Here is a 25,206-nt window from a genome sequence, read left to right as displayed (position 1 = left end):
GAGCTTAAGTATTGATTTGTTTTGATCTGCGAGTTCCCCTGGATAAACCCTCACGATGAAGAATCTCACTGGCAAGGCTGTCCAGGGTGTCACCCCCAAGAATGCCATGACCCTACCCTGCCACGTCGCAACCCTGCTATGACCCTACCCTGCCACCATATCACCCTGTTAGGATGCCACCCTGTCACGACGCCACACTGCCACGCCACAACGACTCCACCCTACCACGTCGCCACCCTGCCACAACCCTACACTGCCACGTTGCCACCCTGCCACGACCCCACCATGCCACGACCCTACCCTGCCACGTCGCCACCCTGCCACGCCGCAACAACTCCAACCTGCCATGTCACCACCCAGTCACATTGCCACCAAGCCACCAGACCCCTATATGCGGATCTGTTTCAGGGGTCAGATCTCAGAGGTGAGCAGGCAGGGTGTCTTACTTGGGCCGGCGGAAGATGTGGCCATACTGCGAGCAGGCGAGCCCCACAGTGGGCGTGTACACAATGGGCATCAGGTGCTCAATGTCATCCTGCAGGATGCGATAGAAAAGCTTCTCGTTCCGCTCCTGTATGCCCATCACATAGATGTACCTACACACGTCCCACACAGTGCAGTCAACACACACCGCAATATTAACACACACACTACATCACACACGGTGGAGTTATAACACAGTCACATCATCCACACCGCAGCCAACACCACAATTAGTGGAGTGATGAGGCAGTGGTGCTGCTGGTGAGAGTGGAGCAGCAAGGTCAGCGTTCATCTGCGCATGGTGCACAGTGCAGGCTGGTGGCAGTCCGGCGCCATTCTGTGAACCGCCGCCACGCGGGGCCCCAGTTCGACTGCGACGGAAATTCCACTGCGTCTCTTCAGTCTACCGTGATGCCCGTTCGGCCTCATTACACCCGTTGGCCTAAATCGAACGACTGCATTCAATTTGCATGAACCATAAACGACCGGTGTGTAAACGGTGAGGAATCATGCACAACTAAACCGGTGGTGATGGTGGCGACGCTGGACGTGGCCTGTGATCTAGCACGGTGGAGGCAGTGAGCATTGGTGGATCGCACACAAATTTTTTTTAAACTCCCTTCTCAAGGGGGACCGAAGAGGTGCCATACCCTGGCTTGCCAGGAGAAGGCAGTCCTGCAAGTAGACCAATTACCATCTGTTTCCATCTGTACAAGGACAGAGTGTTTCCTCTTCTTGGTTCTTTCGGTAAAGTCACGTAGAAGTGTTTCCTCCTCGTCATTGTGGGTTATCTCCAGGTGCTCCTGTTTCCTCCTACTTGTATAATAAACACATCAGGAGCCTTCTGCACACGAAGTGTGTGCTGGGGCCCGGCAGCAGCATCAGCGTGTGGTCGAGCAGGCCAGTAGGCGATGGAGCAAGTGGGCGGGTGGGCGGGCAGACAAGGAGCAGGCTTTGGACTTACTTCTGCAGTGGCTCAGAGAGTCCAGCCAAGTTCTCCTTAAAGCGATCGGCCTGGATATCCTGGCTCTCCACTTTTGGGGGGATGAGACCCTGCAGGCCGAGGATCTGCCGCTCTGCGATTGTGAACGCCATGCCCTGGTATCGGCGCCGGATAAGGACAGCATTATGCAGGCACAGGCACTCGTACACATACATAATCCCTCTTAAACACACACACACACACACGTTAGCTCGCAAAACACACATGTTCATACATGCAAACATAATAACACCCCATCGCTTTCACACTCACATCTGCTGCTGTGTCTTCACCGAACTCTAAGCGGATTTTGTTTTAAGCTAGCCTATCACTAATCTCAGAAAGAAAAAGATTACTACGATTTGAACTCGATAGTTTAGACAAGACTCTCTTACAATCACATTTAATGTTAACACAAAAAATGTCCCCTTCCGATTGGAACCGCATTGACAACATGACAGCTGCCTCTGCTGATTCACTGTCAGCCAAATGTAAAGCTAACCTGATCTCTAAATTCAACCTCCTATCAAAGAAGAAGCCAGAACCACACATCACAAACCTGGATGTTAACAGGATCGTTATCAATCAGAGTAACATCCCGATTTCGGACAATCTGAAAACAGTACTGGCTAAAGATAAAAAAAATTGCTGTCACCCCTAAACATATACCAGTAGAGGATGTGATCTCTCAGGTCGATGTAGCCTTCAAAAGGCATAGGACACATCCAAGCGGACGTTGCGAGAGCTGAAATAGCCACTATTCTCAAGAATGCTAAGAAACCCATTAGCAACATTAACAAAAACGAACGCTCTGAACTCGCAAATTTGAAAAAGAGGGATCATATAGTCATCCTTTCGGCCGACAAGGGCAATGCTACTGTCATCATGGTTAAAAACTCATACAACAACAAAATCCAGGACCTACTCAATGATGGTAGTTACTCCAAAATTAAAAGTGATCCGACGAACAGCTTAACGACAAAAACCAACAAGATCATCACTAGTTCGACTACCCTAATCGAACCAACCAAAAGTCCTTCCCTAAAACCCTCGGCTGCAAGACCTCCCAGATTCTATGGTCTTCCCAAGATCCATAAAGAAGGTACCCCACTACGGCCCATCGTGTCCACGATCAACTCACTTAGCCTGTTTTCTATCGGATACTCCGCTTCCCTTCACTGGCAAGACCACCTCAGCAGTACTTAACTCAACCCAATTGTCTTCTTGGTTCTTTCGGTAAAGTCACATAGAAGGGAAATAAGAAAATAATAAAAATAAAACATAATAAAATAATTCTCACGACGTTTCGGCCACAACGCAAGCAGCCATCCTCAGGTGAAGAACAGGTCTGTCGTAAAGACAGTGTCTGAATGAGACGCTGTCTTTCCGACAGACCTGTTCTTCTGAATGAGATGCTGTCTTTCCGACAGACCTGTTCTTCACCTGAGGACGGCTGCTTGCGTTGTGGCCGAAACGTCGTGAGAATTATTTTATTAGGTTTTATTTTTATTATTTTATTATTTCCCTTCTACGTGACTTTACCGAAAGAACCAAGAAGATGAATCCCTGCAGTCACGAAAGCTTTAAATCGAAATTCAACCCAATTGGTTTCTATGGTCAAGAACATTGTACTCTCTCCTGACGAGGTCCTCGTCAGTTTTGATGTGGTCTCTCTGTTCACCAAGGTTCCAGTGCCTGACACCATAACAATAATTGAAGACTTGGTCCAACATGGACTGAAACCGGATGTACCTGCGCTGGTTAGGCACTGCCTCACCAACACTTACTTTACCTGGAATGGTACCTGCTACAAACAAAATGAGGGCACCCCTATGGGTTCCCCCTTGTCATCAGTGATAATCAATGTTTTCATGAAGAAATTCGAATCAGATGCCATCCAGACATCCACCCTTCGTCCTTCTCTATGGAAGAGATATGTGTATGATACTTGTCATTTGGCCACATGGCCTCCCAGCATTGAACCAATTCCTAGCCCACATCAATTCCAGACACCCATCCATCAAATTTACCATGGAAGTGGAGAAAGATGGCAAGCTACCATTCCTGGATGTTCTGTTTGAGAGGAAACCCGATGGCTCTTTGGGACATTTAGTGTACAGGAAGGCCACCCACACAGATTCCTACTTGAAGCCTGACTCCCACCACCACCCGGCTCAAAATAATTCCCTCATCAAAACACTATTCCATAGGGCTCATTGCATCTCAGACCAATACCACCTGGCCAGTCGTTTAAAACATGTACATCTGGCCCTCAAGATGAACGGCTACTCTGATCGTACTATCCGCCAAGCACAAGATCCAGGTCCGATTCAATACAGTACACAAAATCCGTGATCTGATCCCATCCGTAAAGGATGTTATTCCTGACTTACAGTACCCCGGTGTTTATAAATTGAGTTGTACTTGTGGTGACTGCTATATCGGGGAGACGAAACGACATATTTCTGACCGAATTCGCGAGCACAAGTCAGATTTGAAACACGGCAGAACGAATTCTTCGGCCGTGGCTGATCAGTGTTTCAACACAGCGGGTTCTCATGATATCGTTTTCTCCGATACCAAAGTACTCTGCAAACCTCCCGGACACTACCAAAGATTTGTCCATGAAGCCATCCAGATATACAAACATAGACACAACTTCCACCGAGAGGATGGTTTTAAATTAAGCAATCATTGGAAAGATGTCATCAACCAAGTCAAACTTTAACTACCTTATAATTGTACAGCCATATCCATTTGTCTTACTCCGAGTCTAATACACCACCAGCACTCGTCGGGTCACAAACTCCCCTCCCCGGTACCCGTTGGGTCACAAACTCCCCTCTACTGACATTACAAAAGAATATAGATGGTCATCTAGATGGTTATCTATCGGCTTAACTCATGCTAATCCGGTGGACAACCGTACACACTGCTTGCCACATGCCCCCCCCCCCGACCCCCTTGACTCCTCGCCCCCCCCGATAACACCTTATATAAACACGTTGTCTCGCATTAACTCTCTTCAGATGCCTCAGTAATTTTTCTGGAGCAGGTAACACCTGATGACGGTTGCTTGTGTTGCTTCCGAAACGTCGTGATTGAATTTATTTGTTTTCTCTTTTTTAACCTACGTGACTTTACAAAAAAAAACAAAGAGTATAATAACACCCACCATTCGCCACTAAGTGGCGGTGACGTCACCACTGCACCTGTGTCAGACCAGGTGCCCTCTGAGGCCACGTGATGTGTCGAAGGCTCGCTGACAAGAAGTCACGGGACAGACCCAGGTGCCATGGGTTGACTGAGATGATTGGAAGATACAGTCGCTCCTCGCTTAACGTTGGCCCGTTTATCGTTGTTTTGACGATGAATCACGACCCATGTATATGTGAAGTATTGGAATGACGGCAGGAAACCACTTGACGGGTAGCACACTTTTTTATTAAACCTTGACTTGTCACGATACAACGTGTGGTCACTATTCCTCTGACTACACACACTTCACTTGACACGTGTGGTCACTATTCCTCTGACTACACACACTTCACTTGACACGTGTAGTTACTATGCCTCTGACTACACACACTTCACTTGACACGTGTAGTTACTATGCCTTTGACTACACACACTTCACTTGACACGTGTAGTTACTATGGCTCACACTGCATGCTCACACTGCACTCCGCCCCGTAACGTCCGTGGAGCCTACAGGCCCACCCCAGCTTGGGCGTGGGCCACAACCTCTGAGTCCCAAGGGCCGGCCCTCTCACGGACGCTCGGCCCCGGGTCCCAGGGTTCCGCCTCTGGGTCACACAGAGCCCCAGCCCCTACAGGACAGCGGGACTAGGTACCGCAGGGCCCTATCTCTTCCTCCTCCGTCTTCAGTCTTCGCTGGTCACTCGCTCCCCGTGCGCCTGTGCGCACCACCTTATATAGCCCCCGCTCACGGGAGACGGAGCGTATGCGGACCTCGACGTGAGCATCCCCCTTAGTTGACCAATCCCCGCGCGCTTGCCCCAGGATCCCATCGCTGTCAGCGCGCGTCACTGATACCCAACCAATCACTGCCTCATAACCCCCGACCCCGCGCTGACCCCTGATCCTTCACCGTCAGCGCGCGTCACCAACACACACAGCCAATCACTACGCGCTGGCACACGATCCCTACCCCAGCGCGTATCACCACTACATATGTAATGTGAGGGTATACCTGGGTGATTGAATGGTCACACCCCGTTTATAATGATTGGCTCTACCAGTCCAGACCCATAACCAATGGGGAGAGGTGTAGGGGCGTGGCCCTGACGTAATGGGAAGGTGACACCTGGAAGGAGATGATTGGCCTTGCTGGCTTTGGCCACAGCCAATGGGGGGGTGCGAGTTAGGGGCGTGGTCCTGGGACCGTAGGATGGAATCTGGAAGATTCCAGGGAGGTTACCCAGGACTGGTTGAAAGGCACCACGTGACCCAGGGATTAAAAGGGGTGGAGACAGGTAACACGTGGTCAGAACTAGAACGAAGGGAGAAGCCACGCAGGAGCCGGGGGTCCAGAGCCTGCCACGTGGCAGCAACAGTCTCTCTCTCTATCCCTCCCTCTCACGCTGTCTGTCAACAGCGTGAAGGAGTTAGATAGCAGAAGAGTCCGTATGATGAGAGCTGTGGAAGGAAGATAATAAACAAACCTGATTTCAGAAGTTGCTTTCGCGACCTTTATTACATATACATTTAAGGTCGCATGGTATCGCTCGGGCGTCATTGCCGGCAGGCAATTGTTTTCCACCGCAGAAAGAGAAGCAGCTGCATGGCAGCCGCCGGGCGTGCCGCTCATTGTTGTGAGCATCACTCTTTTGCCCTCTGTTGTTTTTGGAGGGCAACTGCCTCCAACTGCTAGGTAGCATCCTTCACGAGCATCCTCCATAGAGGTCGATCTTGACATCGCTAGTACCAGTCTTCGGCAAGTCCACTCAGCTCCACATCCTCATGTACCGCATAAGTCAATATATTTTCCAGCCCATGTCATGCCTGTTTGGCCCCCTCTATCTGGCCAAACAGAAGCTGCTTGGGCATGTGGTGGCTGGGCATGCAAGCTACATGGCCCAGTCAACGCAGCCTTGCCTGGAGGAGGAGCTCTGAGGGAAATGTGTCCAGATCTTTCAAGAATTTGAGAGCTCAACACAATCCAGCCTGGTTAAACCCAGGATGGATCGTAGGCAGACCAGCCTGAATTTGTATAACCAGTGTAAATGTTCCATTAGAGGGGTCCACGTTTCACAAGCATAGAGAAGGGGGGGCATACAGTGAGGGAAAAAAGTATTTGATCCCCTGCTGATTTTGTACGTTTGCCCACTGACAAAGAAATGATCAGTCTATAATTTTAATGGTAGGTTTATTTGAACAGTGAGAGACAGAATAACAACAAAATCCAGAAAAACGCATGTCAAAAATGTTATAAATTGATTTGCATTTTAATGAGGGAAATAAGTATTTGACCCCCTCTCAATCAGAAAAATTTCTGGCTCCCAGGTGTCTTTTATACAGGTAACGAGCTGAAATTAGGAGCACACTCTTAAAGGGAGTGCTCATAATCTCAGCTTGTTACCTGTATAAAAGACACCTGTTCACAGAAGCAATCAATCAATCAGATTCCAAACTCTCCACCATGGCCAAGACAAAAGAGCTCTCCAAGGATGTCAGGGACAAGATTGTAGACCTACACAAGGCTGGAATGGGCTACAAGACCATCGCCAAGCAGCTTGGTGAGAAGGTGACAACAGTTGGTGCGATTATTCGCAAATGGAAGAAACACAAAAGAACTGTCAATCTCCCTCGGCCTGGGGCTCCATGCAAGATCTCACCTCGTGGAGTTGCAATGATCATGAGAACGGTGAGGAATCAGCCCAGGATCTTGTCAATGATCTCAAGGCAGCTGGGACCAGTCACCAAGAAAACAGTTGGTAACACACTACACCATGAAGGACTGAAATCCTGCAGCGCCCGCAAGGTCCCCCTGCTCAAGAGAGCATTATGCTTTGGGGGTGTTTTTCTGCTAAGGGGACAGGACAACTTCACCGCATCAAATGGACGGGGGCCATGTACCGTCAAATCTTTGGTGAGAACCTCCTTCCCTCAGCCAGAGCATTGAAAATGGGACGTGGATGGGTATTCCAGCATGACAATGACCCAAAACACACGGCCAAGGCAACAAAGGAGTGGCTCAAGAAGAAGCACATTAAGGTCCTGGAGTGGCCTAGCCAGTCTCCAGACCTTAATCCCATAGAACATCTGTGGAAAGAGCTGAAGGTTCGAGTTGCCAAACCTCAGTCTCAAAACCTTAATGACTTGGAGAAGATCTGCAAAGAGGAGTGGGACAAAATCCCTCCTGAGATGTGTGCAAACCTGGTGACCAACTACAAGAAACGTCTGACCTCTGTAATTGCCAACAAGGGTTTTGCCACCAAGTACTAAGTCATGTTTTGCAGAGGGGTCAAATACTTATTTCCCTCATTAAAATGCAAATCAATTTATAACATTTTTGACATGCGTTTTTCTGCATTTTGTTGTTGTTATTCTGTCTCTCACTGTTAGAATAAACCTACCATTAAAATTATAGACTTATCATTTCTTTGTCAGTGGGCAAACGTACAAAATCAGCAGGGGATCAAATACTTTTTTCCCTCACTGTAAATGTGGCCGAGAAGACCAGAAGCTTCATGTAGTGACAGACTAGGTAGCGTCCACACCGCATGACGCAGCCAATGAAAAGATAATGCTGCCCAACTAATTTGGAGTGAGACTTCTGCTGTCCAACTGGAGCTGGTCATAAGCACACTGCCCAGGTATGGGAGCTCTCCACTCTCTCCACAACTGCTCGATCACCAATGTTGAGTTGAGAGAGTTGAGTGTTTGATGGTACAAAAAACCCAGGCAGGTGCTTAGTTTTCATAGGGCTGATGGTAAAGACCTTTACCTCTTCATAGCACGCTCCAGGTTCAGCAGCAGCACCTCCAACTCTACCTCTGAGTGAGCAGTAATCACTAGATTATCAGCATACATAACATGGCTGACCAATAGGGAGCTATCCCCCGACGGAACCCGGCCATTAATCAGTCTACCATTGTATCTGTACCAGATAAAAATTTCTCTGGTTCAGCCACGGAAAGATTCTCAAACTACGTGGTCAAATACTCTTTGGTTCTTTCGGTAAAGTCACGTAGGTATAAAATAAAATAAATCACGACGTTTCGGGCGCAACACAAGCGTCCATCATCAGGTGGGAAAGCAGAGTACATCCCTGTCGTACCCCAAAGTTAACAGGAAATGGCTCCGACTCCTGGCCACGTAGCTTTACCTTGGCCAGCCAACCATCATGAAGGCCCCGAATGAATTGTGTGCAGAGTCAGAGACTCCGAAAGCATGAAGAACAGCCCAAAACTCTGGCCTGTTGATGGTATCATATGCCTTGACCAGGTCAATTAAGCAGATATATAGGTCTTGGTGGAATTCCTGACACCTCTGCTGTAGCAGACGGACGGAGAATATGACATCCATGCAGGTCCGTCCTGGTCTAAAACCATATCTGGGCTCCGCAAACCTCTCCTCAGCTTGCCTGGCAAGGCGGCGATGCTGAATAATCCTTGGCAGGACCTTTTCCGGCTCACTGAGAAGAGAGATGCCCCTGTAGTTGTTAAAATCTGTGTGCCAATCCCCCCCTTCTGAACACTGTACAGTAAGCTACAATAGGATGTACCAAACACTAAAGTACACAGTATAATACATAAAGTACCAACGCACAAATAAGCATAAACAGACACGAACACAAGCACACAGATACACCAACAGAAACAGGGACACAAATAATACAAATATACAGATGCAAGTGTTAGCTCACAGGCACACGAACGGAAAAACGCGTATCAAACAAACTGCCAAGGAAAACGTTAAACGTGTAGTGGTGTTAACTACTCGCTGTTCGCAAACTGTGACAGCAGATCTAAACAAGGTTTTCCCGCTCAATCAAACGGTCAGGGTCAAATGGGGTGAGGTAGGATCCAAACCCAGATTGGGAAGGACCAATCAGAGGGTCTCACAAGGTGGCCGGGGATTGGACAACCCGGCCACGAACAGGTATAAAAGTCAGAGCGCTGAGAGCTCTGGAGGGGTTCTGCTACACGAAGACCCAAGTCGGCCGAAGACGTCTAGGACCCTGGACCAAGCCCTCCAGCCCTTATCAGGGCTCGGGCTCAGAATAACCAGTGGTCGGGGAGAGATCCCCTAGGTCCAGCCAGAGGACGCTGGGAGAGCAGGGAGATTAGATAGCCTGCAGGGTCCGGAGGCTTGTACCTTCTGAGGGAAACGGGTGAGGGGACCATATACCCCTTAGTGTGATAGGGACTGTGTTATTAAGATAATAAACGGTGTGTGCCATAAAAGACGTTTAGAAGTCCGTCCTTACAACACTACAAACGATTACACTGGTCAACACACTTTTTCCAACGGTTTTAAGGTAATTTTGGGGTGCTGATTCCAAATCTGGCATCAGTTTTTGTCTATCACATAAGGTTTTTGAGATATCAAATATTGCATTTTCAATAAAAACAGCAAATTTATGCTCATATACGAATAGCTAAACAGATATCCTTACAAGAATAAGATAAGATACAATAAACAATAATAATGAAACAAACATTTAATGAGCCGTAGCACAAAGTTGTGAGAGTGACTGCATATCAATGTGAGTGAATGCATATTACCATGTAAGAATTGAATTGTGAAGATAAGAAAAATATGTACAAAAAGGTCATTCACAATAGTGATGTTACATCTGCATAAACGACCTCTTCTTTGACGATCTCTGATGTACAGCTTGTGGAATGTTTCTCATCAAGGACCAGCAGTAATCTGCCATCATGTTTGAGTCCCATCGGCCTTGGTAACGTTCTTCCATAACTTTAATGTCTTGATGAAAGCGTTCACCTTGCTCTTCGCTCACGTGACCCATGTTCTCTGGAAACTGGGCCAAGTGACTATGTAAGTAGTGAACCTTTATGCTCATTCTACATCTAAGTGCTTGGAAACTCAAGAGCAGCTCCTCCACAATCGCTCGATAGTTGTCCGCTTTCCTGTTTCCAAGGAAATTCCACAACACATCAGATAATGCATTCCAAGCTCTAGCCTCTGCCGCAGTCATTGTTGTAACAAAGTGTGGATCCCTGATGAGTGTTCTTATTTGAGGGCCATCAAATATTCCTGCCTTTTTCTTCTCGGCACTGAAACTTTAAAAGGTTGAACATATATAGCTGAAGCAGTCTCCAGTGTGATCAAGAGCTTTGACGAATTGCTTCATTAACCCAAGTTTTATGTGCAGTGGGGGAAATACAATTTTATTCCTATCAACCAGAGGCTCATTCTTGATGTTCTTGTCACCAGGCGTCAAACTGATTCTTGGTGGCCAGTTCTTTTTAACCCAGTGTTCTAATGTAGCCCTACTGTCCCAGTAGCACAGGAAACAAGGGTATTTGGTGTGACCTCCTTGCTGATCCAGCAAAAAATTTACCATTTTCAAATCAACACAAATTAGCCATCCATGAACATGGTATTCCAATCTATCCAGAACAATCTTGATGTTGGCATACTCTTCATTCATTTTTACAAAGTGTTCTATTGGGATTGAACCATAAATATTTCTGTTGTGAAGTAACACACATTTCAAACTCCTTTTACTACTGTCAATAAAAAGTCTCCATCACTTGAATCATATGCGGGCAGTCCCATATTGAGAAGAAGCCCTTCAACATCATTACAATAAACAAGTTGACCATCTGAATGGAAGTACTTTCGCAGTGCTGCTTCTCTGTTACGATAAAAGGAGACACTAGTGCCAGGTCTGAGTAGTCCTTTCTCTTGCAGCCTGGAAGCCAACAATTCAGCAGACTGCTTTGGCAAATACAAATCTCTTACAAGATCATTCAATTCAGGCTGACTAAACAGAGAAATGTTATCACAATCTGCATCAGATGGCGTATATTCGATCTGAGCATCATCATCATCATCATCTGTAGAAGCAGGTAAACTGAGGGATTCAACATCAATCTCTGGTAGCTCAGTAAATACAGGCACAGGTATTTCCTCACAGTGCTCAACTGGTCGTCTGGCAGATGGGATATCTGGGTATTGTAAGTGTTGTTTGTATTTCTTATTGAAACCTTTTACATTGACAAGGCAGAAGTGGCAGTTATCCAAATGGTTTGTAGGTTCTCTCCAAACCATTGGCACACCAAACTTCAGCTTAGCATTCTTTCCTTTAGACCATGATCGCAAAGTTTCAACACAGGTTTTACACACTTTGTGAGGAGCCCCATTTTTGTCTTGGTCTCCAAGTCGTACTTTAAAGTAGGCAAGATAAAACTTCTTGACAAAGGTATTTATGTTGCGCCTTTGATCCTGCAAAGTGAAGCTGCCACAGATGTAGCAGAAGATATCTGGGTCATTACTGCATTTCCTTCTTTCGGATGTTGTAGCCAGTTAGATCACGCCCTGCAGAAGAAAAATATTAAATAAATGTGGATATCTACATTAAATGATATTATAAACACACTATTCTAAAAATACAGCACCATATTTTAACACTAAAGCAGTCACTGACTCGCAACAACTTGCAATCATAAGTGACAGAGTTAATTTCGCGTAAAATCAATGAAAGTGGGGTATGCCGATAGCATAAAAATGAGATGTGATAGAGCAAATCTGAGATCAGATTTGGAATCAGCACCCTGAAATTAGTCTAAAACAGCTGCAAAAGTCCAGGCCAGAATTTATTGTTGTTGTTGTTGACCAGTGTTATTAACGCTACAAAAAAAAACTATACACACAGCTACACAAACTGTTATACGGCTACACACACACGCTGCTACACACACAGTTACAGGGCTACACCACACACTCATTTTCACTGACATCCACACTCACTTTCACACACAATCGCGCGCGCACACACACACACATATGCTCGCTAGCTCGCACAACAAAAGCGACCATTTGCCATTAAGTGGCAATGACATCACCACAGCGCTTGTGCCAGGCTAGGTGCACTTTGAGGTCACGTGAAGTGTCGAAGGCTTGTGGACAGGTTTACTGAGATGACCGGCAAATGCATCACCTCTTTTCCCCACTTTCCCGACTTGCTTAGTTGAGTGCCCGGCGCTCCGCTCGTTGTTGAGAGCGTTGCTCCTCTGTTGTTGAAAGGCAACTGCCTTCAACTACCCAGCAGCGTTCTTCACGAGCCTCCTTCACACAGATTCTCCCTCGTGCCACATACACGAACATTCCCTCATACACACAACCGCTCCCTCATGCACACACTCCCTCAGGTACATACACACAAAAGACAAACATCCCTCATATAGCCAAAACAGACTGTAGGAGCAAGTGCTATTAGCGAGCACCTATGAAGACCGGCAAGGCACACGAGGGGGTGGGTGGACAGCACCTCGGTCAACTCATTCTCAAATGAGTACCTGGTGTGGTGTATAAACATCGCCACTGGGGAGACAAAGGCAGCCGGGCATGACGTTGGCCACCCACCCCTTCGTGTTCTGTCCCGACCTTTATAGGTGCTCACTAACAGCACTATCCCCAGTAGTCTCTTACAGGCTATATGGGAGACCTTTGTCTTTGCTGTACCGTACACTGCAGTGGTGCGCAGTACAGTAGCGTGAAGTGGTTTGTGAGGTGGTTCTGTAGTTGGAATGTGGTGAACAATGCTGTGTGGTACATTGTAAGTGTGATGGTGTGTGTGTATTGTAATGTGTGGTGTATGGTACAGTGTGTGGATTTATGATGTGGTGTGGTGTGGGAGAGGTGGACTTGGTTGGGTGTGGGTGGGGGGTAGTAGGTGGTGAGGATGGGTAAGCAGCGGGTGTGATGTCTGTCGGTGTTAGTAGGTCAAGGGTCACACCCAGAGATGATGTGGGGGGTTCACCTTGTTGGTGCGGGGGTTGAGCATCAGGGGTCGCCCCGTCTCCTTGGTGTTCAGGCCCCGCACGCCGGCCACACACACCCGGCCCGCCACACACGCCCGGCCAGCCAGGCAGCCCCTCGACAGCATCGTGCCTCCTTCTGCATGCAAGACCACAGGCTACTATTATTGCATCTTGCTCTCCAATCACAAAATTCGCGTGGCTTTGCGGTGTAATGGTGTTGCGTGGTGTGGCTTTGTGGCACACGGCAGTGCGGTGTGGCAGTGCGGTGGAAGTGTATGCATTACCAGCCCAGGGCCCCCACACCACCAGTGTCACTCACAGCTCGTCACGACTGAGGTCTTGGTTGATTGGTTTATTCCGTTTCAATTGTACGGTAGTCATTAGCTCCTTTCGCAGCAATGTAATACTAACAGCAACTTGCACATCGCGTCACCGTGTAACACCAGACCCAACGGAACAGCTGTTCCCACACGCACGATTCAGTCCAAGTATCATGAATCGCTACAAGGCTCTCTTATGCCACAGGTGTTGAGTTCAGACCACGGTCCACCCCAACCTGCAATCCTCTGGGGCTAGTAAAATAACTACCACTCTGCATATATGTATGTTGAAATTATTTTACACCGTACGTAGCCAACCGTGTAATCGGAGGTGCGGGGGAAGGACAACAAACTAAACACAAAAAGCAGTTTAAAAAAAAATAGCTTTCAATTTCGATGTAAAATGACAGTAGTTGACCTAGAGAGATTCGGGCCCACCATTGCAATTAGCAATTTCCACTAACGGCTTAGGGCAGTGGAGGGGGCATGAGAACGGCCCCCCAGGAAGAAGAGTGGTTATGCCGAGTCTCCTGGCAGGCTCGTTGCTACGTTGACTCAACGGGACTCGTTAAATCCTTCCCTTGTGCGTTTGTAATCCTGTGACATATGAACCTTATGGCGGGACCCTGGGGTCCCATAAGCCCCCAGCTCTCGCATAAACTGCGTTGCGACGTCATTTTATATCTGTTGAAGGCGAACGATACGGCAATCTATTCCTCTTGACGAGCTCTATACGATGCGCTAATCAAAGTTTCAAAGTTTTGTTTATGACTACGGCAATTTTGGCAACGACAGGTGCTTGGTGAATGATCCGCGCTAGGTGGGTCGCGGCGTTGATGTGCGTGGTGGGACGGAGTCGCCAAAAATATATTAATTAATTACGATTTTGACTTCCGTTTATTCGGGACCCCGGGGTCCCGCCATAAGGTGAAACACAGCAGCAGCAGCTTCCTATGCGGTGATTGCACTATTAAAATGATAGCGCCAACATCAAGCGAACCAATTATTTCATTTTATGCGAGGGGGGGGGGTGCATTTCCACCTCATTGACTGCGACCCAGGCCTCCCTCGCAAGAGACCGGTGTCTCAATGGAGCCTCGCCGTGCTCACAGCAATGAGAAATGCCACAGCAGGGAACACTACGGCAACGGACAAGCAGCTTCACGACATACGATGGCGATTTCACAACGAACAGCAGCAGCCACAACAGCAGGGGGTTCATGGTCACTGGCGGGGATAGAGAGAGGGAGCTCTCCATGTTGTGATCGATAAACGCTCTCCGTGGAGCTGCAACAGCCACCGCGGTGCAGTGCTGTCTGCTAACCGAAAAAGGCTAGTGAAACGGAACATTAAGCTCTCTTCTCTCAGCAATACTCAAAACATAATTACAGATGTATTTTGAGACGCATATCGGTCGTTCCGCCAATCACTCGGGATATAGAAGCAGCAGTCAGCAAATCAGCAGTCAGTTCCAAAGTGTGAAACACGAATACAGTGGTACCTCAGTATACGTCGTTAATTGGTTCCAGAAGGACTTAAACGAAAATGACGTATACCAAACGAATTTTTACCATAAGAAATAAAGGAAAAATAAATAATGTCTTACAGAGTATAATAATGATATTTTATATGGCATATTATACATTAATGGGGTTGTATAATATAATTTAGACACTACTTATTACTAAAATGCATACATAAATTAAAATAAATGCATACAAATTTTAAATAAATTGAAATAAAAATAAAATGTAACATCACTTTACCTTGCTGAGAGGAGTTGATAGCCTACGAGGATGGTGGTAAGGAAGGGGAGGAGGAGATGCTATTTTTTGAAGGAGTCCCCTTCCATTAAAACTACTGTACAAACAGACTGAGGAGCGGCGCTTTGTTTCAGTCGTGAACGGGGTATATGCGGGTACGCGGTGACTCATCCCGACCCAAACAAGTTCTAGCAAGCGCGTCGTATCCCAAGCAAGACGTCGTATCCCAAGACATTTTTTTTCTCGTCAAAATACGACGTATACCAAATTCGACGTATTCCAAAGCGAGGTATGTTAGTTGTTTTTTAGCGAAGCAGCAGCTATGGAGAGAAAACCAGAGAGTGAACAAGAGTGCATGTTTGGACAAGCCAAAGACAGAGAGTAGGGAATAGAAGCTGCTCCCCGCGTCTCCACTGTGTCAAGGGGACGACCACTGCGAACGTGCAGCCGCAGAAACGAGACCGTGTCAAAGGCACCGCCGAACCTGGTGTTTAACCGACGCATCGGTCACGCGGTTCAACAGGAAAGCGCTGACCGCCGCAGCATCACCGTGAGTTCGAAGAGAATCCCAACGAGCGGCGTCACCTCGGCAATGTCCTTGTCCCCCCCGTGCCACTCATACCTGAACACGCATCGCAGGCAGGGGGCCCTTTGGCCTGCCTGCCTACCTGAGAGGGGGAGGGGCCCACGCTAGCCGAGGGTCCACAGTCCCCATGCTGCACCCTGCCCTTACCCACAGCCCGTGCTATCACAGCTGCCAGCTCGAGCTGGAATCGGACGCCACCCCCCCCCCCGTGCAGTGCCGCGCCAGCAGGTGCCAATTGGCAATGGCAACCCCAGGCGGTGGTTGGCCCAGAGTCACAGAAAATTGGAGAGAGACACAATAAGAGAGGCAGGGTAAGGGGGAAGATAGGGAAGGTGAGAACTCAGGAGACCAGGATTTAGAGTGACCTGGGGCAGTAGTCTGCCAGTAGGAGGTGATTATCACTGTGTATAATTCCAATTGCGTTCTTTGTCGTGTAATTAACAAATTTGGCAAATTTAGCCCGTGATGTCTGCGAATGACGTCACGGGTCACTGTGAGGCAGGCGGCAGGTAGTATTTCTTTGGAAATTATACCGTCAGTAATAATCAGGGTGATCTGGGATTCAAACTGTGAACCTTGACAAAACGCGTACATCAACAATCGAGACATCTCCAATTTGCACTTTGACAGTCCTGCTGACAGTCCTGACGGGCTCTATAAACTCCATGGAGGAAGTTACAAGAGTATCTAAAACAGGACTTTGATTATCTTCCAATTAACTTAAATACTCTCCGGCTGCCTTAAACCTGTCCCACCACCTATGCATATTGCGGCTCTGGAATCGCATATTATTGAGGTCAACTTTAAATATCTAGGCGTTATTCTGGACTCGATCCTGTCTTTTGAGATGCATATTGACCACGTGGCCAACAAGATAAAAACAAATTAAATTGGTTACTATACAGAACCAAATGCTGCATTCCACCTCGAATATAGATACAAGGACTCCTCTACTTGCAGTCGACCTATGAACTTTAAAAGATACGAACAAACCTGTCCGTATGTGCAGTTGCCTGTTTTGACCGAGAGTTCTAAGTTCAACTGCCGCGCAATATAGGCCGTAAGGTGAAGACGTTTTACGTTTAATCCCGTTCCCATATATGGGGCACTAAATTCTTTTCATTCTAATAAAAAGATCTATTGCTGTTGGCCGTGAAAATAAAAGTTCTCCATGTCTAATCCTGCAGTTTATTTTTTATTATTGTTTAAAGTCGGCAATATTTCTTTCCTCGCGTAATAATATTTTGATCATCAGTGATGAGGCGTTGCGTCACGTGCTTCCCGCTAGACCAATAAGGTGGCTGCTTTTTGGGACGAGAGGTAAACATTAGTCCAAGATGTCTGCGCCCTTGTTGTCAATGTCGAGTAGTGAAGAGGAGGAAATTACGGCCAGACCTCCTTCAAAAGTCCGTAAAAAGTATTTTAAACAATGCTACATGCATCTCACATCCATAAAGAAAGAAGAAACAAAGGATTTTACACGGACACGGTGGGATACACTCAGAAACTGCGTCAAACGGTGGCTTTTTTTGCAAGGTGAGAATCGGAGAATAGCAGAAACATACAAACATTGTCTAGAAATCGAGTTTGACAATGTTTCCGAAGACGCTGGGTTTCACTCCACTTGCTACAGGCGTTTCATTGACAAAAAGCGCTTGGATGCGGCCGAGAAACGGGCCACACAGCGTCCTGATGCTCAAGATCAAGGCCAGTCTGTGCCATCGGGTAGTAACGTTAGTATCGCTGCAGTTGATTGTCCCGCAAAAAAACTTAGGTCCAGGACCGGCCTGTCAGTAGCTTGTGCTGGTCCTGTGCTTTCTGCCTTGTGCATAATTTGTAAGAAAACGGACAAGTACATTACTGTGGGAGGCAAACGCCAGAAGGACCATCTTTCACAGGCAGAAACGTCAGCACGTAGGTAAAAACAAAACACACACAAACACACACGTTTGATCGTTTATTCCCTTATGCTGGGTACCATGGCTAACTTTCAATTACAATTACATAATTTATGTAATGTTTATTTTACAGTCAGAAACAGATTTGCATTGTTTTGCATACAGCTACAGCCAGAACACTCAATATTGTTTAACTCTTAACACAGTTTTTTATTAGTTGAATTAGTTTTATTTATTTATTTACAGGCAATTTGCTGAAAGCTGCTGAGATGAAGGAAGACACTAGCATTCTTGTGCATATTCGAGACAAAGACTGTGTGTCTCTGGAGGTGCGATACCACAAGTCCTGTTATAGACAGTACACCAGGTTCTTGACAAAGTCTAGTGCATCAGTTACTGTGACCTCAGAAGAACAGTGAGTTAGCAATATTTTATATTAATAAATATTAATGAATAATTTCCTCACATTTTCACATTTCAAAAGTAGGAGGTTGGCCCGTGATTTCCCCCAGCTGGTGTTTCACTCCCTCAAGAAGCGCAACATAAGTGAGATGGTTTTCGTTGAGACATTGTCTGCAGATAAGCTGATAGACAGGCTACCTCATCCATCAAGTACAGAAACAACAGAGTCAACTGAGGTAACTAGCGAAATGACTGAAAACAGGGCTAGTGCAAAAGCTGGTCCACAAAGACCAAGTTCAATGGCCTCCATCAATACTGCAGAGGACACGAGGACACTTTACAGTGCGGCATTAATATTAAAGATGCTTCTGTGTGACTCTCCCGGTATGAAATGCCCGTGGCTACCCACATCAGATGACCTAAATGTGAGCGAGGCAAAATCTGTTGTTCAAATTGAACTGTACAATCTGATTTCCTGGATTATTGGTGCAACTGAGGAACCAACACTGGCCCATTATGTTGATATTCCAAATGATTTGAACCTAAAAGTGATATGTATCTGTCAAGACATTGTGTATCTTGCATCTAAGGGTCGGAGGCAGACCCCTAAATCATTGTCTTGGTCTAACGGTTCGCCATTTAACAGGTTCATCACAAATTGTGTCACTTCTAAATAGACTTGGACATTGTGCAGCATGGGACACAGTTGTCAGTCTAGACACTAGCCTTGCCCAACTTCAACTAGTAGAGGGCAGAGACAAAATACCAAAGGGATTCTCATAGAAGGTTACTACAGTACTTGTGTGGGACAATATTGACTTTGGGGAGGAGACACTGTCAGGTCGTGGAACTACCCACCACACAAATGGGATTATGCTGCAAAGTTCTGTAGTTGAACCTGTGTCAACAACAAACAGACAACCACTACAGAAGGGAAAAACCTCATTGAAAGTACCCCCTAGCATCCCTGTCGAACAGTACCATCAGTCTAATAGACAAGGACCATATAACTTGTTTCATCAGGAAAATGTTCCATTACAGGCAGACACATACAAATTGAACACGGTGTCTGCTGTACAAACTGAACTGGCATATGTTTTTGTAAAGTCCATAGATGCTGAAAGATGCACAATACCAAGCTGGACAGGTTTACATACATTACTTCGAGGTGATGGCACTCTGCAAAAGTCAGCACTGTATTATCTTCCAGTCAATGAGGCTTCACCGACAGAGATGTCAACAGTAAACACAATTCTGAAGCTAAGTGTCCAAATTTATAATCAGCTAGAACTGGACCATATAGTGTTAGTTTTTGAAAAAGCTATATATGCCAAAGCTCAGCAAATCAGCTGGAAAGATGATGACTTTACTCAGCGTAAAGCGATTAGATTAGGTGAATTTCACACATGCATGTCCTACCTGAGCATTCTAGGAAAAAGGTTTGAAGATGCAGGACTGCAAGACATAGTCATTGAGTCCAAAGTTGTTGCCCCAGGATCCATCAATGGAGTGATCAGTGGTCATCATTACAACCGCAGCATGAGGGCACACAAACTTCTGTATGAGAGTCTGCAACGCATGAGACTTCTCACCTTCTTAGATTCTCTGCCACAAGAGGAGAGATATGAGTGTCTGGATGTCATCAATGAGATCAAATGTGCATTCCCGGACAGAACAATGGTTGTTTTGTGTGCAAATGAGATATTTGACAAAATGTGTTCGAAATATGAAGACTTTGTTAAAAGAAGAAATGCAGAAAACCCAACGTTTGCCTTCTGGAGTTCATACATCGACATGGTACAGATACTCCTTCTATTTGTGAGAGCAACACGAGAATCGGATTGGCAGCTTCACCTGTCAACAGTGCGCTTGATGATGGCATGGTTTTTTGCGTACGATCGTGTAAATTATGCTAGGTATTTATCTTCTTACTGGCTGGAAATGATCAAATTGCCCCTCACACATCCTTCTTGCCACAGTGAGCTCAGTGTTAAAGGCCAGTGGACTGTCCAACGTCAAAGTGTCCATGGATTTGCCTCGATTGCTTGTGACCAGGCCATTGAGCAAACATGCAACAGAGATTCCAAGACAAAGGGTGGTTGGACAGGGTTAACACAGAATCGGGCTGAAGTATATCGCTGGATATTGTCGCAACATGAAAGGGCTGCCATAGCAAGCCAATGTGAGGCAATGGCAGGTAAATCTCCCGATATAAAGAAACGAAAAGACCTTGACAACACACGAATTCATGCTGATGAAAGGGCTGTGACCAAAATAATTTCCACCCTAGATTCCATGCTGAATCCTTTTGACACACACCAAGATGGCATTGTGTGTCTTAGCTCTGGGACAGTAGCAGCTGAAGAAATCATGTGGGATTTGCTCGCAGCTCCGGAAAAAGGGGGAAAATGCTGTCAAAGAGTTTATGGACCAAAGACTGTTATCACCATCAGTTGACATAGTTGCTCCCATCAAAACACAAAGACCTTTAGTGACCAAGCAAAGACAAAGAAGAAATCTGCAGCAGGCAAGGAAGTGATTCTACATGCCGACAAGAAACTATTCTCCAGATTACTCGTCATAGGTCAAAGTAGAAAAATTTACCTGCAGGAAATTCTGTCTTATTCCTTGGGAACTGTGTCATATCCTTTAGGCAGTGCTGGCATCGTCAGCTTTTCCAGAACTATCCATGCCCCTTACAAGTGACGCCCTGTACCAACACTGCAAAAGGGCAAACTACCAAGCAGCCATAATGAGACATTCTCTGAAAAGGTATAATGTGTGCCCCTTCACCCGTTGGCAATGGATGGCACCTTGAGGATGGTGAGTTAACAGTGACCTGGATGACTAGAAATCCTGCCCCTGAAAGTGTGTTGCAGGCAGTCCACTGCAGTTGCAAGCACAGCAAATGTGAGACGGGAAGATGTTCCTGTATGTCTGCAAGACTGTCTTGTACTGATTTATGTCGGTGCCAAAATTGTGCAAATGTCTCACAGGAAACAGAAGAAAAACCTACATGGGATGATGGCTCTGATAGTGATAGGGATGATACCGATGAGTAAACATGCGCTGTGTTATAATTTAAGGTGATTTTGAGCTGTAAAGAATCTGTGGTAGAATTGTAATTTTTTTGGCAGCATTCCAAAACAAGGGGACAGTGTAGCATTTCGAGTCGTTTCAGCCAACTTGGGCCAAAGTGTGCTTATATTTGTATCTTTCTGTGATTACACAGTACCTACTGAAAATTTTGATGTACAAAACATCACAGTTTTGCTAAATTTAAAATGTTTATGTTTAATTTTGCTTAGTGCCAATCCATGAAGTTGAAGCATATTTTCTACAAATTTGCCATATTTCATGGTCTACATTCACACTTGAGTATATAATGCACCAAAACCTGTCTCAAGTGTTTAGGTACATGTATAAGTGTCAGTTTGAGAGATATTTTGTGTTGCTAAAATGTATAGAAATAAAGTTACAAACAAAACCAGCAGCATAAGATTTTCGTTTTTTCCCAATTCACAATTATATACATTTATGGATTTTGAAAAAAAACTGCAGGGTATTTTGCGGAGAACTTTTAACATAAAGTCGAAAATGGTTTTGTCTATGAAAAAATTCATTTAAAAAGTAGTTCCCAGGTGTGGGAACGAAAATCATTTTCTAGCCACTTTTCCCTAGTTCACCTTACGGCCTAATAGATCTGCAGAACATAATGAACCAGTGGCATCTACATCTATATGAGATTATGCAACTTTTAAAACCATTCCCCATGTTTAGTGTACATGCCGTACAACATGTTTGGAATGGACAGGAGTAAAGATAGACAAACTGACCTCTGGAACCTAACTCGTTCGTAAGTAGAAGAGTCCTTCTACTGCCACCATCCTGCCCATGTCTGATTACTGTGACACCATCTACCACCTAGCTTCTGAATCTACCTTAAAACGTCTCATTGCACGACACCACTACTGTGCTCTCCGTGTTGCCCTTGACCGCACACCTATGGAACTCACAATCGCAACCTGTACACTCACTGTCACCTGTCTCCCATGGATATCCAGAGACCAGCACTGTGCTATTTTCATCCGAAAGGTCTTCTTCAACAAATCGACCAATTACCTAAAGGGCCACTCAGCTCCTCTACACCCCCCCCCCCCCCGTAGCCTCACAAGTGCCTCCTTATCCCTATAAACAATTCCAATTGTTAAAACTTTGTTTGGTAATAAGTATTCCCCCCCTTCTCTCTCACCCCTACTGCCGAGGCCTATATAACCTCGTGCCATGGCAGATCTCTTGCATACTTAAATTTTTTCTTGCTGTGGTTGTCCCACCTGATGACGATTGCTTGTGTTGCGATCGAAGCGTCGTGATCTATTATTTTTCTACCTACGTGACTTTACCGAAAGAACTATATTTATAAAGGACCCAGTACTCGTTCACTGCAACCTTGACGCGTTTTTATCTCCTGTTGCTGTGCTTACGCCGCGCGGATCTCCCATGTAAAACAGCCGGGAAACTGGCTAGATGGGATTGTCCGTGGAACAAGTCAAATATAGTCAAACTCAAGTAGCGAACGCATCACCGCTGAGTTCACGCCACCGCCCAGAGATAAAAGTGGAGGAGCGTGAGAAAGAAGATAAGGCGTTGAGAAATATCTTGCGGGGCTGCGTTGCCATGCGAGCCACTGTTTAGGGGGCCCATATTTTGAGGGCCGACAGTGACACGTGGGCGAGGAGCCCAACCGATGTGAGAGAGCAGGGCAGTCAGAGAGTCCGTGGCACCAAGGAGTGGAGTCTATTTAACTACAGTATTTACATTTTACCAGGTAAAGCCCACTGAGCTGCTAGCTCTTTTCAGAGGCTACGTGGTCACATGTGATAGCTTATCGAAGTATCGTATATCAGGTGGGAATTTTGAGGAGCAGCCAAATAATCTAAGACCCACGTTTGTAAATGCGGAGGGGGGAAAACACGGTGAGAACCCACGCGACCACCACGGGGAGAGAGATCATGGAAACTCCAAATATACAACAGGCATCGTCCGCGGTCGGGGTCGAACCCACGCGGCCTGCACGCCAGGCGAGGCGAGGGAAATGACATCTCCTCTCTCGCCTGTGTATCAAGGTCACTGCCTGCGCCGGTGTCTCCGGCGTCGGCCGTGGAGTCGCGCAGGGGAGGGTGGGGAGAACCCGGCTACTCTCGCGGCCTCAACTGCCCTCTCTGGCGCCGCTCACCGCCGAGTTGGACACGAGACGGACGCGGGGCTATAAACGTCCGCAATGTTCCCCCAGGAAAGCAGCGGGCACCGAAGAGGGGGGGGGGGTAGCACCACCCCGGCGCCGCTATTACATTTGAGTGACTCGATCCCTGCCAAAGGAACGTAGGATGTCCCAACACTGGGTCAAGTACATAACGAGTGGGTGAGGGCCGCCCCCGTGCTGCCTTGAGCCGAGAAAGGAGGGTCCCAGGCGCGCGGTTGTTGTTGTTTGTGATGGGGAGCGGTGGCCGAGTAGTTTGTGCTGCATTGGAGGCTAGAGTTAGATTCCCGCTTACGGCCACCAACACCAGTGACGATTATCCGAACCGGTCCTGGGCCTCCCCTAGGTCGACTCATCCTTAAATAAGTACCCGATGCGTTGTGTAAATATCAGCACCAGGGAGACGAAGGCCGCCGGAACTTGGGTCTGGCTACACCGCCCTCTCGTGCAGTATCGGCCTTCACAGGTGCTCGCTCACAGCACTAGCCTCAACAGTCTGTTGAGGCTATAACGGGGGATCTTTATCTATGCGATTGTTACGCAGCCATAACTGTCTCGGTGCCTCCGCGCGTCGCTCGGCGTGCGGTTGTTGATGGACACCGCACAGACGCCACGCGAAGCTTCCACACAAACAGAACCGAAACGATGCGCCCCGCGTGATCAGTCGGGGGGGGGGGGGACAAGAGATTCTGGCGCGCAGCCTCTCACGGCTCCTTCATGGGTTCAGCACAGGAACATCCACCTAAACACCGCGACCACTGACGAGCTACACTACAGGGACCCCTCCAAATCCCCTTGGAGACCGCCAGCCCCTGATAACTTAGTCTCCTGATCCCCCCAAATCTACTCCCCCGCCCCCATACTCGGTCCCCCGAACACCCCGACACTCGGCGATCCTGGCTCTAACACCGTTGCCGGCGCAGCACTTCCTCTACGACCCACCTTTTCGTTAAGGCGGCGGAGGCGGCGGCGGCGGCACCAGCAGCCGGAGCAAGCAGCAGGGTGAGGAGTGTGTGAGGAGCGGTGGGATGCGCAGTTGGCGAAGTCTTCCTCACGGGGTCACGCGCTGCCCCCACCCCCTCCTCGCCCTCACACTTGCCCCGGACGTGACGTTTTTAGCCCCCGTTTCGGTCGTGACGTCGTTAGCCACGATTCGGCCGTGACGTCATGCCCCCGAAACGAACGCGCGAGGTTATCTGAGGTCGGCCCACGCGCCGCACGCGCCCCCACCCCACCCCACGTGGTTGCCATAGCAACATCAGCAGCAGCGCCTCCGAAAATTGCCCGCGGCGACTCGAAGGTCCGCGACAAAGACGAGTCGTGGTGGGCTGCGACGCTGCTGTACCCAACTGCTGCTGCTGCTGCTGTACCCAACTGCTGCTGCTGCTGCTGTACCCAACTGCTGCTGCTGCTGCTGTACCCAACTGCTGCTGCTGCTGTACCCAACTGCTGCTGCTGCTGTACCCAACTGCTGCTGCTGCTGCTGTACCCAACTGCTGCTGCTGCTGCTGTACCCAACTGCTGCTGCTGC

The 25,206-nt window shown here is 47.4% G+C and overlaps 1 protein-coding gene across 1 annotated transcript in view; it reads right to left on the bottom strand.

Annotated features, from left to right (window-relative positions):
• ME2 (malic enzyme 2) overlaps positions 1-24,774 on the bottom strand; it is a 76,141-nt gene extending 51,367 nt beyond the window's left edge. The window contains exons 1-4 of the mRNA XM_078879382.1: positions 24,618-24,774; positions 13,446-13,582; positions 1,448-1,581; positions 447-596 (exon numbers count right to left, since the gene is read on the bottom strand). Coding sequence (XP_078735508.1) covers positions 447-596; positions 1,448-1,581; positions 13,446-13,571 — 410 coding nt within the window. The 5' untranslated portion in view covers positions 13,572-13,582; positions 24,618-24,774. The remainder of the gene's footprint in view (positions 1-446; positions 597-1,447; positions 1,582-13,445; positions 13,583-24,617) is intronic.
• Positions 24,775-25,206: the final 432 nt, after the last annotated feature.

This window comes from Lampetra fluviatilis, chromosome 53 (genome assembly GCF_964198595.1).
Source record: "Lampetra fluviatilis chromosome 53, kcLamFluv1.1, whole genome shotgun sequence".
Lineage (NCBI taxonomy): Eukaryota > Metazoa > Chordata > Hyperoartia > Petromyzontiformes > Petromyzontidae > Lampetra > Lampetra fluviatilis.
The sequence above is the reverse complement of the archived record's forward strand: the minus strand, read 5'-3'. Positions and strand labels throughout refer to the sequence as shown.